Genomic DNA, 16,829 nt, shown 5'->3' with positions numbered 1-16,829 from the left:
GCAGCCGCGCCTACCCGGGCCCGGAGGGCGGGAGCCCCGCGGCCCCAAGCCCCTGTTCTTCACGCTGCCGGACATCGGCGAGGAGCGGGCGTCGGACGGCGGCTCGGAGGACGGCGCGGACGGGTGAGTGCGAGCGCCCCTCCGGCTGGGCCCCCTCCTCCTGCCACACCCCCTGCGGCGACCGTGGGACTCGCCTCCGCGGGCACTTCCGCACCCGCGCACGCCCCGCGCTGCTGGCACTTGAGGGGCACATCCTTTGGATGCGCGGTCTTTTCAAAGATCACGCCGCGCCGACTTTGGCATAGTAATCCCCTGCCTGCTGAGAAGGGAGAGGCAGGAAGGTTTGACGGCCAGGGAGAATTTAATGTTTTTTTCTGTCTGTGGCACTGACACTTAATTATCAGTCTGGTTTCCTCGAGGACTGTTAAAAGGAACCTTAAAGCCCTTTCTTTCCTGCAGAGTGTAGGAGGTGTGCAAGAAACACACCTTGGAACCCTCGATTTGATTTTAATAACAGTGACACACTGTTGTTGCCTACTTTCCAAGGATCAGCCCCGGCCTTACCCCAAGGGAGATGGGTTGCCTTTGTGTGACATCTGCAGCACGTCCTAGTCCTCAGACACGAAGGGGATTTGTAATGCTCAGGAAACATCTGACTGTATCCCTAGAGGTCTTGAGTCCTTGCCACAGTGCCCTGAGCTAATACCAAAAGCGGTGATGAACACGTTACTACTGCAGACTGCATTTTAGAACTAAAGTGAATTTTAATTTTTCATGTGCAGAGAATATACCTAGCAGTTAGTGGGTACAGAATTTCCATCCTTTTGAATGAAAAGGAGTGCAATGGTCAAAGTTACATCAGGGGACCTTGTAAGAAGAGTCTAGCAGCCTGTCCTCGCTCCCATGGAAGACCTTTACCATAAGACTGACTCCAGTTCGTTCACAATTTATATTATTACAATTTCACAAGATTGTATGGCAATGCTCATACAGGTAGCCAAGTAACATTAGGTTGTCTCCTTTCATTTAAAATATTGTATTATGAAATGTGTTTATCAACTGACTACCCCCCCACCAGGAAAAACTCATTGCATTTGGAAAACTGGCTGGAGTCCATATGCATAAGGAATTAGACCTTTGTTATTCACAACCGGTCCTCAACATTTATGCAATTAATGTTTTATGAGCCAGCAGATCTACACTGACCTTAAGCTGTAGTCTCTGTGCTTTTAACAAATAGGCAGTGGAAACGCAGGCGCTATAACCAGTAAAAAAAAAAAAAAAAAGTGGTGTTGGTTTCAGTTCTTGAACATATTAGTTATGTCTGCATTGTCAAAAACTTTGAGACTGTGTTTTGGATAGCGCTGGATTTGGTGTTATTTACAGAAGAGATTGTTCTGCACTAGCAAATACATCCAGTTTCACTGAAAGTGAATAAAGTGAATTTTAGGTGATCAGCTTGAGAAATAATATACATTGGAACGTGTTTTTAGGAATCTTCTGATCATGTGCGTTCCGCCTGTCTCTAGCAGAAGATAGAATCATGGACAGAAACAAGACAACCCTGTAAGCCTTCAGTTTTCCTCTGAAATACACAGCTACTTCTTTCTTTCCATTTCACCTCAGTATCTTTTAGACACTAAAATGCAGAAAGGGACAAATGGAAGGAAGTTATTTAGGTGAATTTTTACTATTACAAACCTGTTCACTTGGAAGTATAGTTTTTCCCTCCTACGTTTTATGGTGGCTGTAGCGCTGAATAAATAAACGGCATAAGGCAACAAATTTAAATTATCTGGCAGAGTTCCAGATCACCTGTCAGTGGGTCACTGTTGCTGTTAGCCTGCTCAGGTAAAACTGAAATCGAGTACTTAATTTTTTAACATGTGATATACAAAAAGGTAGAAATAGGAAGGGAAAAAGTGATTAGAGAGAATGTGAATGTGTGTAAAACAAACGGGAACACATTTTGAGTAACATAAATCTAATTTTGCATTCAGTTATCTAACTTATAAAGGTATAAAGGAAATTTATGATGATATATTAAGATAAACTTTGTATTTCACATATAAGTGCTCTTATACTTGGCTTCTGTTAAAACTAGAAGCAGCAAAGTAATTTGAGAAGGGAAACGTACAAACTCCTGCAACTCAGAGCTGGCTTTGTTTTTGCTACTAAGATGCTGATTAGCAGCGTGTGTTTTGATCTTCGGCCCACGGGTCCCATAAATGAACAGCCGGTGGGACAGGGGCTTGCTCTTCCCATTCACGGGTCCAGCTGGGGCTGCATCTGACCCGGGAGGCAGAATATTCAGTTCTCTTTCTGTAACTCATTGACTTGCACCCCCTGTTCAGTCCAGCATTTTTTCCCTTCACCTTCACCTCCTGGCACATTCCACTCACATGTGTTATTTACGCAGCTTCCATTGTCCTCATCATTCTTCAGTGCCTCTTTTTGCACTTCTCTTTCAAACTGTACAAATTATCACAGTGTAAAAATGTTATTCATTTCTTCCACAGACAAAAGAATTCTGAGAAGCTGATAGGTAGGTAGGTAGATTACTAGTGGCATGTGAGTGTTGGTAGACTGTAAACTTCGTGCAATCAGGAAGCATTTGTATCTTTTCTAAGTCATTCAGTTCTGTTATTTCTTTGCTGATTTTTTGTCTAGTTGATCTATCTCTTTGTAACAATGAGGTATTAAGGTCTCCCATTACAGTTGTGTCATTGCTTATTTGATTTTTCATTGCTAATGGTGTGCACCAATTGCTTTGCTGAGTGATTTAAGGCCGTGTACTGTGGACATGTTGCAGCAGCTCCCTTATCGAGGGCTTGTCAAGCAGCTGGCAATAACAAGATTAGAAGAACTCAAATCTCAATTCATCTGTCACTGAGGTAGCCTAATGTGGGGAGGTAGTCTACTGAACCCAGAAATCAGGCAAATTTAATTCTAATCTTAAACAATTTGTTGAGTAATTTTGGGCAAATTGCTCATTCTTACCAATCTGTAGTTTTTCTTTGTTCATAAAATGAAGATGATAGCAAGACTCTGCAAAAGGATGTTCCAAAAATTAATTTCAATAATACCTTAAGTGCCTAACACATAGAGAATTTTTTAAAATGTTATCTGCAATTACCACCTGTGTCTTCTCATGGAAATGAAAATTGAGAACATGTTTTATTACAGGAAATATTCTAAGTGAAGAAAAGAATGAGAGGTACAAATGATTTGTCTGTGTTTATCATGTGGCTGCAAATAAATGGCATATTTTAGTGCAGCTACTGGAAAACAAATTATAGTACATGCTAATCTTTCATACAGAGTTTTTTTGGTAAGGCTAACAAAAGAAAATCACTAGTTTAATTAGCATCGCTATTGAATACCATGTAACACTAAGAAGAAAATGTATTTAACATCATGGGATCAAATTTTTAATTTTGAGGGACAATGTGGAATAGTAAGTAGCACCACATGTCATACATGGCTGACTTTTTGGATAACAATTGTTCATTCTCACCCTGTACCCTGTGCCTATATGCTTTATTCGATACTTGGTTATGTTCAAGACAACACCTGCTCATAAAGCCATTTAGTGTTTATTAAATAAAAAACCAATAATATCTTCTTTCTCATATAATCTACTTTCATGATTTCCTAATCTCAAAAATCTAGAAACAGCTTAAATGTCCCTCTTTAAAAAATTATTGGGGGCTGGGGATTTAGCTCAGCGTAGCACAGCGCCTGCCTGGCAAGCACAAGGTCGTGAGTTTGATTCCTGGTACCGGAAAAAAAAATAAAAAAATTAAAAAATAAAAAAATTATTGTTGCCTTGGGCCTTTTCATTTCATCCTCTTGGAGTTGACTTTTTCCGAAGTTCGTAATGCTTTCTGACAGGACTTTGAGTTTCCCAGGGATGAATGATGAGCTCAGTGTACAGTTGTCATAGGGCTGTGAATTTCTATTATAGTCATCTGACCATTAGTTTCATTAAAAATGGTAATGAACTTGATGAGATTTTTCCATATCCAGCATGTGCTTAAATCCCAATAAAACAATTTTGTTTACTGTTCATAATTAATTGTAAAACATTTTTAAATAGCCAGCTTTACAGATAGTTTGTGAAGCATTGATGTACAATTTACCAGAAACACTTTGACCACGCTTTTGAAATTTCAGGACATTAAAAGGAAAAATCCTATGTTTTCAAGATTTAAAAATCTTGAATCAAGATTTAAAAATCTTGAAAATTACATTTGAGCTGGTAGTCTGTGTACTGCTGTGTATTTGAAGAACATGTTTTGAATGTTTTCTAATCTAAAAGTCAGCACATACAGCACTTGATATGTGCCAGATACATAACAACAATCATATGTGGGATTTGAGTCCTTTCAAGTCATACAACATTAATAGTTAGTATAATTGTTAGTGTATACATTGAAGCTGCTTCAAAAACCATTTTATAATTTTTCTTAGAATACTAAAAATAAGTATTTACATTATGTACCTTAATTAATTTCTGCAAGCCTCATCTTCTCTTCCAATTAATAGTACCTATTCAAACAGATTTTGCAAGCATTAAGAGTAAATGTATACAAAATTCCCCATGTTATGACTAGTATATAAGCAATAAGTATAAAGTTATTGATGTCATTTTATTTTATAATGTCCATACTTCTAACTATATTTTTATTTGTTGCCAATAATCAGCACCCTTCCTACAAAGTATACCTTATTGCTGTGACCTGCAGCACAGAAGATTAATATATTTTTCCCAAACATTGATAAAATTAATTCTACTTTTTGAGAGGGTCACACTTCACAGTTGAAGTTAAGAGCCAAGACTGTAGAATGATACATGAGTGAGAAGAAACTGTGTTCTGTGGGAGGAGTCATATTGTAGTTTTCTGTTGTTAGGGAGCAACTCAGCTAAATATTATAAGAAACCAAACTAAACAAACAACAGCAGAACTTTCTGTGGACCATTTTAAAACTCAATACATTTTTCCTTCTTATCACAAGGAAGATATTTTTTGTCTTTATTATAGTTAATGGCTGAGCTGTGCTTACTGGACACATGGCTGTTATGTTCCAGAGCTTATGATTTTTGTGAATTCAAGGTCAATATTAAATTCAGTTTGTTTAGGATGAAAATGTTTGTCTTGCCTATTTAATGCACCTCAGTTTTCTGTTTTGCTAGTAATATACTGAGTGTCACCCTGTGTGTATATGAGTGTGCATGTGTGTGTGCTCCTAATACATTTTAAATTCATACACTTGTTGTCCTATGGCAAGCCTCAGTTTCTGCCCCACACTTTTCATGCAACAGGGTGAAACTCTACTTTCCTCATAAATAGTTAATAAATTATTCTGGCTTAAATCATTAGGTGAATCCTATTTTAGTGACAGTTCCCTTTGAAGGTAAGCAGTGTCTTATACACTGTACAATATCTTACGAAGAAGTCCCTAAATTCTACTTCCAACCCAACCAGCTGAGAGCAATGTGAAAAGCTGAATAATTTTTTAAAAAACACCCAAGGGTTAAAGTGAACTGGGAACAGACAAATCTCACAGGGCTTGAAACCTAGTTTTAAATCTCCTCAACCCCTGATTGGATTAAAATGACCCAGGATTGTTAGTACCCGCCAATTCAGTCAGCTATAAGAGGCAGATATAGTCCTGTCTGAATTTAACCCACAAACAGCAACTATATATTGTTTACCAATGCCGTCACTCAAATATTTGGATATGGAAATGTTAAAAAACCAATGTATAGGTGAAGTGCTTGTGCATAGAAATATTCTAAATAAACGAAAGCTGCCCTTGCTTCTGTATTATCAGACAGAGCAGACTTGAAAGCAAGAAGCACTGGTAGAAACCACCAGGGCCATTTCGTAAAGTTCAATTTATGAGTTGCTATAAACATTCTTAATTTATAAGAACTGATAACATATATTAAATGTACTATTTGACAAATCTGGAGCAGTTAATATCTGCTACTAAAGTTTCCATGATAGATGCAAGAAAAAAGCTTTTCTGTTTGTGTTGTCTTGGCTACCTGATTGTGCTACCTAAGGTTGAATGGAAGAATATAGGAACTATAAAATACAGGAAGGAAATCATTATTATAACTCAAATATATATACGTGTGTGTGTGTGTGTGTGTGTGTGTGTGAGATCAGTGGAAAAACCTGTTTTACTAAGAAAATGAGTCCAAAATTTGAGTTTACAATACATATATCAACAATGAATGGAGCTAAAGGGAGAACTAAATCTAAAAACTGTAGTGAGAGATTTTTACTTATCTCTCACAGAAGCCGTTATGTATAATTCTTTGCAATCACTTTGCTCCAGGAAAAATACCATGTGTTACCTTAGAAAAATTTGAACAACATAATAGTTACTGTAATTATATCAAATTTATTAAAAAGGTATAGTAAGTAAAAGTGTGTTACTGCTTCAAAGATAGAAAACAATCCAATGAAGCATTATACACCAGAAACAGACTTATTTGTACTATATGGATGTTTGATTGTTTCAAAATTTGGCATTGCAGATATTGGTGACAAATGATTATTATGTGCTCCATGTCTGTGACCCTATTAAAGCCTTAGCTCCAATGTCTTGATATTTGGAAGTAGGACTTTGGGGAAGTAGATTCGGATTGGGAGTGGGAGTCAAGTGAGTACCCGGGGGGCTGTTCACAAGAGCACTCATTAACTCAGAGGCTCATGCAAGCACTCGGGAGATGAGGACCTTCTACGAGGCAGCATGAGGCCCCTCGCTGACACCTTATACCTCCCACTCCCTAAACTGTGAGAAATAAGTGTTGTTCAAGTCAGTCAGTCTCTGATGTTTTTATGGTAGAATCAACTAATAGTCTTATAATAATTGGTGCAGAATCAACTCTATGGCTTTCAAGAGTGAAAGAAAACTTTGTCACACAAGTCACACAACACACACACACACACAGTCAACTTCAAGTGGGTTGTAGTTCTTAAAAGAAAGGTAAAACAATGAAGCTTTTAGAAGAACTTAATGCCTTGGGACAGATAAATATCACTTTGCTTATGGGACAAAATGATTAGTAACCAAAAAATGAAAGATTTGTAATTTACACTTAAAATTAAGAATTTCTGTAAATCAAAAGAGACCACTTATAGGAAGATTTTTAATTAACTCAAACAAGTTTTGTAAGGCCAGCTGGCCTTGTAATTGTAATCAATTGCTAGAAATAAAGTCCTTTAGGATTTGTTTTTGAGTAAATTTAGCTCTGTTCTGGCTTTACCTATTATCCCCACAAAAGGATGGGAAAGAAGAATCTAAATAATTCTATATTGAAGCTTAGCAGTACAGATAAATGTATCATTTCCACCACAGAGACTTATTAATCATAATCATTTGACAAATTATTTTGATACAATATTATTTTCCAGCTTAATGATACTTTTTAATAAAGGACAAATATTTAAAGATTTATTATCTCTTTCTACAAATTAAGCCATTCATGTTGAAAAATTTGAAAATCAGAAATATGAATTTCATTGAATATAACATGCTATTGATTAAAACAATATTTTTTCACATTCCCCTACAAAGAAAAATGCTGTAAATTGTTTACTTTCTTTTTTTTTTTTTTTTTTTTTTTTTTTTTTTGCGGTACCAGGGATCGAACTCGCGACCTTGCACTTGCCAGGCAGGTACTTTTGCCACTGAGCTATATCCCCAGCCCCAAATCAACAACTAAGGGCCAAAGAGGCCAGACGTCTTCTTCTTCTTTTTTTTTTCCCTTTGGTACCGGGAATCGAACTCATGACCTCAGGCTTACCAGGCAAGCACTTATGCCACTGAGCTATATCCTCGGCACTTACTTTCTTTTTTAGAATTTTAATGCCATTCTATAATAGATCTTTCAGATTTAATTAGACTTTAAAATATCATAAATCATTCTTACGTCAACATAAAAGGGAAACTATAGGGTAAATAAATGCCTAAAAGCTAGTATGCAAAGACTTTTATGAATCCCTTTTCTGCTCAACATTTTGAAGCCTTTGTTTTTCCCTACAGTATTTTCTGTGCTATTAAAACACAGGCAAGACAGCACTTTAGTGTGAATCTGCTAAGGAACACAGAGCTGTTGGTCTTCTGCTTTTAAACTGGGTTTGCAGGTTTGTACAGCCAGGCTGAACTTGACACTAACACTGCTTAGGGAATGTGAGGAAGTCTCCCCCGCCCCCACCCCCCACCATACCCTTGCCCAGGCAGTCATTGATTGGGAAAGTGCTCTTGTCTTATCCCTAGACTTTCTGGTCACTGACACTTATTCTGCAAGTTGGGAGGTCATTTTAAAAAAAAAAAAAAATTGCAATAAACATAACATAAAATTTACCATTTTGACCAAATTTAATGTACAGTTCAGTAGCATTGAGTACAATCATAATGTTGCACAGCCATGTCCGCTGTAACCATTAATCACAATATGTCAGCATAAATGGATGACGAAGTGCACAGCAGATTAGAAAGCACAGCTTTGGGTGTGTCTGTGGGTGACTGACATGTATGCCCATAAACTGAAGGAAGCAGACCACCTCATGTGGGTGGTAGCAACCAATAGGCCTACAGCCTGGAAAAATAAAAAGGCAAAAAAGAAGCAAATGTTCCCATTTTGGAAGAGCTCAGGTCTTCGCCATCATCTTTGGAAATGGGTCTCCAGTTTCTTCAGCCTTCCCATGCAGATCCAATCTTGGACCAGGGCTGCATCCCTGACCCTTCTTGGTGGTGGCTTCCAGTTTCTTGGGCTAGGCAGCTGCTGGGTCCTCTGGCTCGTCCAGTGTTCAGATGGCCACTGTGGACTGTCCTGCCTCTGATCCTGTGAGCTCATCTAATCCATCCCTTTCCATAGTCATACACTGTCTTCTTTTGATTCTGTTCCTCTATAGAATCCTAACACTACTGCTGTCCAGTTCCAGGGTTTTTCATGATAACCCCTGAGAGCCAGCACTTTGCCTTCTGTCTATATGGATGTAACTACCCTAGGTACCTCACGTTAGCAAAATCATATAATATTTGTCTCTGTGTCTGGCGTATTTCTCTTAGCATTGTGTTTTTAAAATCTACTCCTACTATAGTATGAATTTGATTTTATTCCTTTTAAAGTCTGAATAACATTCCACTGTCTGTGTATTATATTTTGTTATTCAATCTGTTATTCATCTGTTGAAAGACATTTGGATTATTTCTTTTTTTGACTGTTGTGAGTAATACTACTCCGAGCATTGGTACAGGAGCGTCAGAGTCCCTGATTTTGATCTTTTTTGGATATATTCTAAAAAAGATTGCTGGATTCTATGGTAATTCCACGATTAACTCTTGAGGAGCTGCCGAAGTGTTTTTTCAGCAGTAGCTGCATGAATTTACACTTCCACCAATGATGTACCAGGGCCCAAGTGTCTCTACACCCTTGTCAGCACTTGTTATTCTCCATTTTTAAATACAATAGCTATTCTAATGAGTGGGAAGTAGAAAGCTAATCTTTTTCATGTTTTAGGACGATTTCAGATGGCTGCTTAGCTAATGCCTGTTGTTAGCAGCGAGGCAGGTACTGTTAGGGACAAACACCTATTCTTTTCTTTTATATTAATTTTATTGGTACCAGTTAGGTATACATAATGATCACATTCCTGATAGGGAATTTGTCCCTGTACACGATATATCTTGACTCCTCTTTTTTTCTGTCCCCTCTCCTCCCTTCAACCCCTCTTCACCTCCTTATTTATAAAGCTTTGTTTCCATTTTATGCTTTTCTGATTTTTTCTTTTCCCTTCCTTCCTTCCCTCTTCCCCCTTCCCTAGCAGAAAGTATAAATAAGAACCGAAATGTATAGTAACAACACTTGTTCTTGAAGGGGATTGGTGGTTGGGAGAGAGGGGTGGGCTGTAAATGACTGTTGATGTTGCTTTGGAGGATTGTTTTGTTTCAGATAAGGCTTCCGGAGAAATTTACAAAGAACCGGGCAAATTCGTGGAGTCACTTTGATTCACTCTTTTTAGGTGCTCTGGAGGCAGCTTTGCTCACTGTGCACTACATTCTCCACCCAGGCCTGTTCCCATCCTCTGTTTTCTTGAATATGTGATGTATAACTGGAAACCGCGCATGCTCAGGAATGTGAACACACACACACACACACATGCATTGACACGTCTTTCCTACTGGAATATGTACACGTTCCCTGATAAAGCCCCTCGCTTTCTTTGCGCAGGGAGAACCTGCTTTGAGAATTGTCTGCAGTGCTGTCCTTACTTTCTGCCAGCAGCAGACCTTCGCTTTCATCAACAGGTTGTGGGCTTTGCGCTCACCAAGGGGCGAACCTACTGCATTTAGCTGCATTTCAAGGGGCTGTTAATGGTGGAAACATCTCAGCCTCTGAGATTAAAATGTGAAAAATTATGGAATTCATCTTCTACCTTTGCAAATTCCTAGGCTGGCATCTCCCTGGGCCTACGAGAGAAATCAAGTTGCATGTTAAGCATTTTCGTGCCTGGTTCTGTCCTGAGGGCTGTGGCAAGTAGTGGGAGAGTTAGCTTTTGCTTTTTCTGGGACTGAGACAAACGGCAAGAGCGCAGTCATCCTGAGAGGGTTTGGTGCTCCGAGTTCCCTTTGAGCTCTGGTCAGGTGCAAGTACGGGAGTGGGAAGAACAGGAACCTCTGCGTTCTCCGAAGTGTCTCCTCTGCATCAGTCTTCAGCTTTTCCTGAGTATCCTCTGTTTCCGCAAAACTGGCCAGTCTGTTGTGGTGTTGTGTTCGGAAAGGGTGTTCCTCAGACAGTGTCCCCCACACGAAGGTAAAATGAATTTTACTCATGATGATGACTGCACGTCACAGGAGAATGCCTGACCAGTAGCTTCCTGTGCCGGCGGTTTGCACAACTGGTGTTTCTGTCCTGGTCTCAGCCGAGAGCCGCGGTCTCACTTTCCTCCTCTGTAAGGGAGACGCTTTGACTACTTCCTGTCCTCCTTAACACACTGATGAAAAGCCTCTTATGTGCTGAGCCTGAAGTGCAAGGCTAAGTATGACCTGACTCACGGGCTCAAGCAGTGTCGGTTGACAGAGTGTGGGCGGGGATGGGGTAAAACAGAAATTGGAGCAGCGAGCCCACCTGGTCCCACAGTAGCAGCAACCCTTAAGGTTGTGAGAAATCCAGATTCTTACCCTGGAATTGCTGGGACAGAAACTCTGGGACAAGGTCCAGCAACTTATGTTTTAATAAGCACAGAAGGCATTTGAGCACATACTATGACTGGAGAGCTGCTGAATTCCACTGTGAACTGGTAAGCAAAGCAGTGTGCGCAGAAGACAGCGGGTCCTACCCATGGTGATCGGGCTTCTCTACTTTAGGGTACAATATGAAGCTTACGCTTGCTCCCAGTTCTAATATTCTAAAATCGCTGCATGTTTGTGATATTCCAGTGCAGTTCTGAAGTTAAAAAAAAGACTTTGGAAGACATAGAATTTTATAGTGATATAGGTAAAAGAGTTGATTCTCATTATTGCCAATAATATGATTGATTCATTTACATTGAACTCATGACTAATGATAGCACAGTAAATAACGCCTAACACAACTTGTGGATTTCCTGCACAAGGCACATCTTAGCCTCCTTGTGTTTAGGGGCCCTAGATAGCATTCAGCATGACACTCAAGACTCATCTTAGAAAATTCACCAACTAAAAAAGACACAAAGCTTAAGAAAACACATCACTGAATAGACCCCTAGAAGTACATACTTGTTTATAGTGTAAGAGCTCAAAAAACAATGCAGTCACCTTGTTTGACCTCAGCTGGGACTAGGACTTTCAAATTTTATTATTAATACTAAAAATCTTGCACATTTTTATCTGCTGTCTCTTTTTCAGAAGTTTCCCTATGAGTTTAAAAAGTCCTTTATATTCTTTGCTAAATATAGTGAGCTTTAGTGTCTCCATATCATTTGTAAAGGGCTTTGAGGTGTGCTTTGTATAGCCTGATGTATGTGTTCAGTAAGCCAGATTGCCCCTAGCCCCGCTTAGCTGTGGCCCCAGCCAGTCCATCAACTATACACCTCAGTTTTCTAACCTGCAGAATGGTACTAACAGTAATGTTCCCTTCAGTGAATGACTGTGAAACTTAAATATGCAAACTTATATCGAGTGCTTGAGATGGGGCCAGGCATTGGCACAGGGTCAAGAAATGTTAGTATTATGGAATAGTGGTGGCAAACCTATGGCATATGTGCTGCGGCCAGCTGTTTATTATCATTGAAAGCTCTAAAAGGTTCGCCATCACTGTTATAGAACATACTTGATGTGCTTACTATTCAGTAGACATATGATGAAAGGAACTTTAACAGGAATCAGCAAATTGGGTTTGAGACAAATCTTTATTAGGGAAACTTCTGAAGCCAGGCTGAACTGATCTGGGATCCGGATGAAACTTCTTGTCCTTGGCAATTTATGCGATGTTGCCGACTTTGGTTTTTTATTCCTCACAGAACAGTAACCACCTTTTAGGATGCTGTTGAGGCTTAAAAGAAGGGTGTGAGGCCTCTGGCTCTAGTTGTCTAGGATGAGGGTAACAGGATTTCACACACCAGTGTGGATTCCAGTATTGTGACACTTTCTCTGCACTGTGCATACCATACATTGATCATTGCAGTAACGATTTCTGATCTGTCAAACAGGGTTCCCTGTCTATTCTGGAATGAAAATTCAGCGAAGTTTAAATCTTGCAAAAGATAGCACTATTAAAGTCTGAGCAAGGTTTTTAAACCAACAAAATAAAGAAAATGGTGACATCCAGTGGCTGTCTGTCACTATTACATGAAAACATTTTAATTCTAAAGTGAATGTAGCATGGAGTTAAATCTTGTTTTTCATAACCTATTTTAAAAATTTTTCATTTAAAACTTCTATGATTATTTAATATCAGATAAAGTTTATTTTAATTTCCTATAATTATTCAAAAATAATGTCCTCATAAGTTTCAACACCTAGGTAAATTTTTTCAGTTTTATGTTAAGTAAATTACGTCTATATTTTTCTATTTTACATAAACTGTGGACTGCATAATCTACCCAGTACTTTCTAAGATTTTTATACTCTTCACATTTAAATAATAAAACATGATATTTTTATTAGTCTTCTTTGAAAACAGTTTACTAACTTGAAAATGTTTTTAAATGTGTAGAAGAGGACCAGGATGTAGCTCAGGAGCAGAGTGCTGGCCTCCATGCATGAAACCCTGGGTTTGACCTCTAATGCTACAAAAAAAGAAGTATAGAGAAAGTTAATACAGATATTTTAAAATAAATTTTTAAACATTTTAGAATACTTTTATTTACTTATTTATTTATTTGGTATCAGGAATCGAACTCACAACCTCGTGCCTGCCAGGCACACACTGTGCTGCTGAGCTATATCCCGAGCCCTGGAATACTTTTAGATTCTCAATGTATTCTAAAAAGATTTAGGCACTTTAAGAGAATATATATTAGTCACAACTGATGAACCAGAGTAACTACTGACCACATTACCCTTAACTAAGTGCCACATTTCTTCTTGCCAAGGAGTGGTGGTCAGTGGTCAGTCTGTTGAAGCCTTCAGTTGATTAAATGAGGCCATTCACATTGTGGAGGGTCATCTGCTTTATTCAAAGACTGCTGAGCTAAAATTGACCATCAAGTACCATTTCACTGTATCCTAATCAGTTCTCCCACAGTATGTTGAAGCAGGTCCTATTTCCTGATCAAGAATTGAGGTTTCTTATTCATTTACTAAAATTACTAATGCCAAGGACCTTCCAATTAGAATGCAAAACACTCAAACAAGAACATGGATTATTTATATACATTTCAGTCTAGGCAATTAAATGTTAATCTTGCTCCCCCCAAAACTCTCACAGAAACAGGCAGAATAAAATTTGACCAAACTCTTAGCTCCCATGACGCGCTCAAGTTGGCCTATAAAATTAACAAATACAATTACAAGTATTAAGAGAAATATATTTTCTTTTATAAAGGATATTCAAATCTAGAATATTTGATCATTTTCACAGCCTAAATACATTTCACTGTATCTTCAAGGATAAGCTAGCAGAATCAGTAGTTTTGTTCTGATAACTGGGCCTTTAACTTTGTATTAATTGTATTTATAACCACTACTAAAATAAGAGCATATTTAGAAGAGAAATATATATGCATATGTATGTTATCTATCTTGCTTATCTAAATGCTTCACAAATTCAGAGTAGGTTAAGAATGATGTAATCTTAAAATGTTTATTGTTCTTAAAAATAAAAGTTATGAGATTTTATAGTTATTGTCCCATATAATGGCCACTATACTAGTACTATACTATTGCTAATGTCTACAAGATAGTCTGAATACACACTAGATTTCAAAGACTTAATACCAAAAAAAGATTCAAAATGTCTTATTAATTATTAATTACATTGACTATGCTGAAATGATCATATCTTTGATATACTGGATTAAATAATACATTACTGAAATTAATTCCACCCATTTAATTTTATTAACATGGGTGCTAGAATATCTAAAATTATGTGTGTTCACATCATATATCTACTGGGCAGTAGTGGTCTAGAGCAATCTAATGAGAAAATTTTATCACTTTCATCTTTAAGCAAGCAATACTGCTCTAGGTTTTGGAATTTGAGCAAAGAGAAGGAACTGTCCAGATGTTGAGCAGAAATCTTAGGAAATACAAGCCAATATAAAACCGTCTGCCTGGGAAAAGCTAAGAAACAGTCTCTGTGCGTAGATCAAATTTTCTGCAGTGTAGAGTTGGAACAGAAAGTTTGGCATACTCAGACTCGGAAGGATTTAGTCTTCTCAGAGACCCTCTCAAGCAAAGTTAAACCAGAAGGCTTTTGCAGATCTCAGGAGAACTATTGCACAGCACTCTCAGAGGTGTACCAAGGGCTCCACTCAGAAAGGTGACTTAGGACTGTTGGAGAGAGCTCCGATTTAAAGGAAGCCAAAGAGTTGATCAGACAGTTGTTTTGGTGGGGGGAGCACCGCTGGCTTAGACTAAAAGAGACTTAGACCTTTAGACCCCCTTTCTCCAGCGTCCTCAGGAAGGAAGCATGATGTGAGGCTACTAGGTCATTCTCAAACTTGGGCCATTTCTTAGCCCTAAGGACACATCAAAGGGTGGAAGCCAGAGCCCAGGCTGTGGGCTGAGGGCTGGGGAGAAGGCAAGGAGATGGAGGTCTTCTTCGGCGAACTGGTGACGTAAACTTGCTGTGGACCAGAGATTTCTGTGTGTCACTCACTCCTGCTCCTCTTGAATAAGAGCGTCAGTGGCAGCTTTCCTGTCTCGTCTCATCACTATTTCATGGGGTGCGTGGAAAGAGGCTCGCTGTCTTTGGATATAAGGAGGTGCCTCATCCACACCTGGACATGACTTGGATGATGAGACTTTTGCGAACCTTGAGAAGGTTGTGTGTATTGTGCCTTTAGGAGGAGTACAAATAATTCATGACCAACAGGAGAGTTGTAGGGAGTTAAAGATGCCTGCAGATTCCTTGACACTTTTTCCATTGACAGGTAGAGTCTACTCTCCAAACCTTCCATTCTGTGACTACTTGACTTAGGGAATATAGTGGAAGTACTCAACACCACTTTCAGGCCAGCCTTTAGTGAGCTTTGATGGAGTTTCTACCTTGGATTTTGGAGTCCTACGCTTCCATGTTGAATATTAACTACGCTGCTAGAGGGACTGCTTGGAGAAGGACTTAGACTAAAGGAGAGTTAAGCCATCCCTCTACCTCCTAGTGTAGACACTTGAGGGAAGCCACTTAAACTCTCCAAGCCAGACCAGCCTCCAGATGAGTATCAGAGCACCCCCTGCCCCGGCTGCCCCATGAAGTGGAAGAATCATCAACCAAGCTTGCTGGCACTCATGAATTCTGTAGACTCTGAGAACCCCAGAATGGTTGGTGTTTTTTCTGAGGAGCTGGGAATTGAACTCAGCCTTTCATGCATGCTAGGCAAGCACTGTACCATCAACCTCCACACCTACCTCTATGACTGCACTTTAGTTCATTTAATTTGGAGTAGTGTGCTGTGCAGGAACAGCTCAAACACACAGAGATGGGAATGGGATTTGTAGTAAACGTAGACCTCCTGATACTATTCATATTGTAAGGAGGGCGTGAATGTGACGGGGCAAAAGTAAAAGCTGAATATTTAGATCTAAACATACTGAATGTCAGTACAGTGAGGCCCACCTGTAATCTCAGCCGCTCAGGAGGCTGAAGCAGGAGGATCATGAGTTTGAGGTCAGCCTAGACAACTCTGTCTCTCTCTGTCTTCTGTAGTTCTTTCTCTTGTGAATTAAAATTCTGTTTCAAAGAGGTAAGACAGGAACCTTCTGTCTCTGTCTTCTCCGAGAGACCCCAGGAAGGGAACGAAAGAGTAGACCCGTGCTTGCGCTGGAGGCCCAGAGAGGGCTGCGGGCCGTGCACGAGGAAGCCGGGCGCTGAGGTCACCGGATCCTGAAATCCCTCTGCCAGGGACAAGGGGCAGTCGCGTGCTTTTCCAGGGATCGCGCACTTGGGGACGGCTTGCTGACCCCCGCCCTTCGCTGCTGGCCGGGACGAAGGGCGCGGCAGCCGGGAAGGCCGGGAGGAGGGCGGCTGCTGGGTGGCCGGGAGGCGTCGCTGGCCGCACCGGAACCCGGCCTTTGCGGGGCAGAGGATCTGGAGGGGAGAGCGGCGCCCATGGGCCGCGCAGATCCAACCGGCAGCGCCGCCGGGCCCCTGGGCGCGCCGC

General features: G+C 39.8%; 1 protein-coding gene across 1 annotated transcript in view; it reads left to right on the top strand.

The window, feature by feature from the left end:
- The window catches only part of Fam149a (family with sequence similarity 149, member A), a gene marked incomplete at its 5' end in the record, with an annotated part of 44,488 nt that continues 27,659 nt past the window's right edge, over positions 1-16,829 (top strand). The window contains 1 exon segment of the mRNA XM_005373435.2: positions 1-123. Coding sequence (XP_005373492.2) covers positions 1-123 — 123 coding nt within the window.

Source organism: Chinchilla lanigera, unplaced genomic scaffold (genome assembly GCF_000276665.1).
Source record: "Chinchilla lanigera isolate Chin_1 unplaced genomic scaffold, ChiLan1.0 scaffold00002, whole genome shotgun sequence".
In the NCBI taxonomy this organism is placed as follows: Eukaryota; Metazoa; Chordata; class Mammalia; order Rodentia; family Chinchillidae; genus Chinchilla; species Chinchilla lanigera.
Note: the sequence above shows the minus strand (reverse complement) of the source record. Positions and strands in the feature narration are given on the sequence as shown.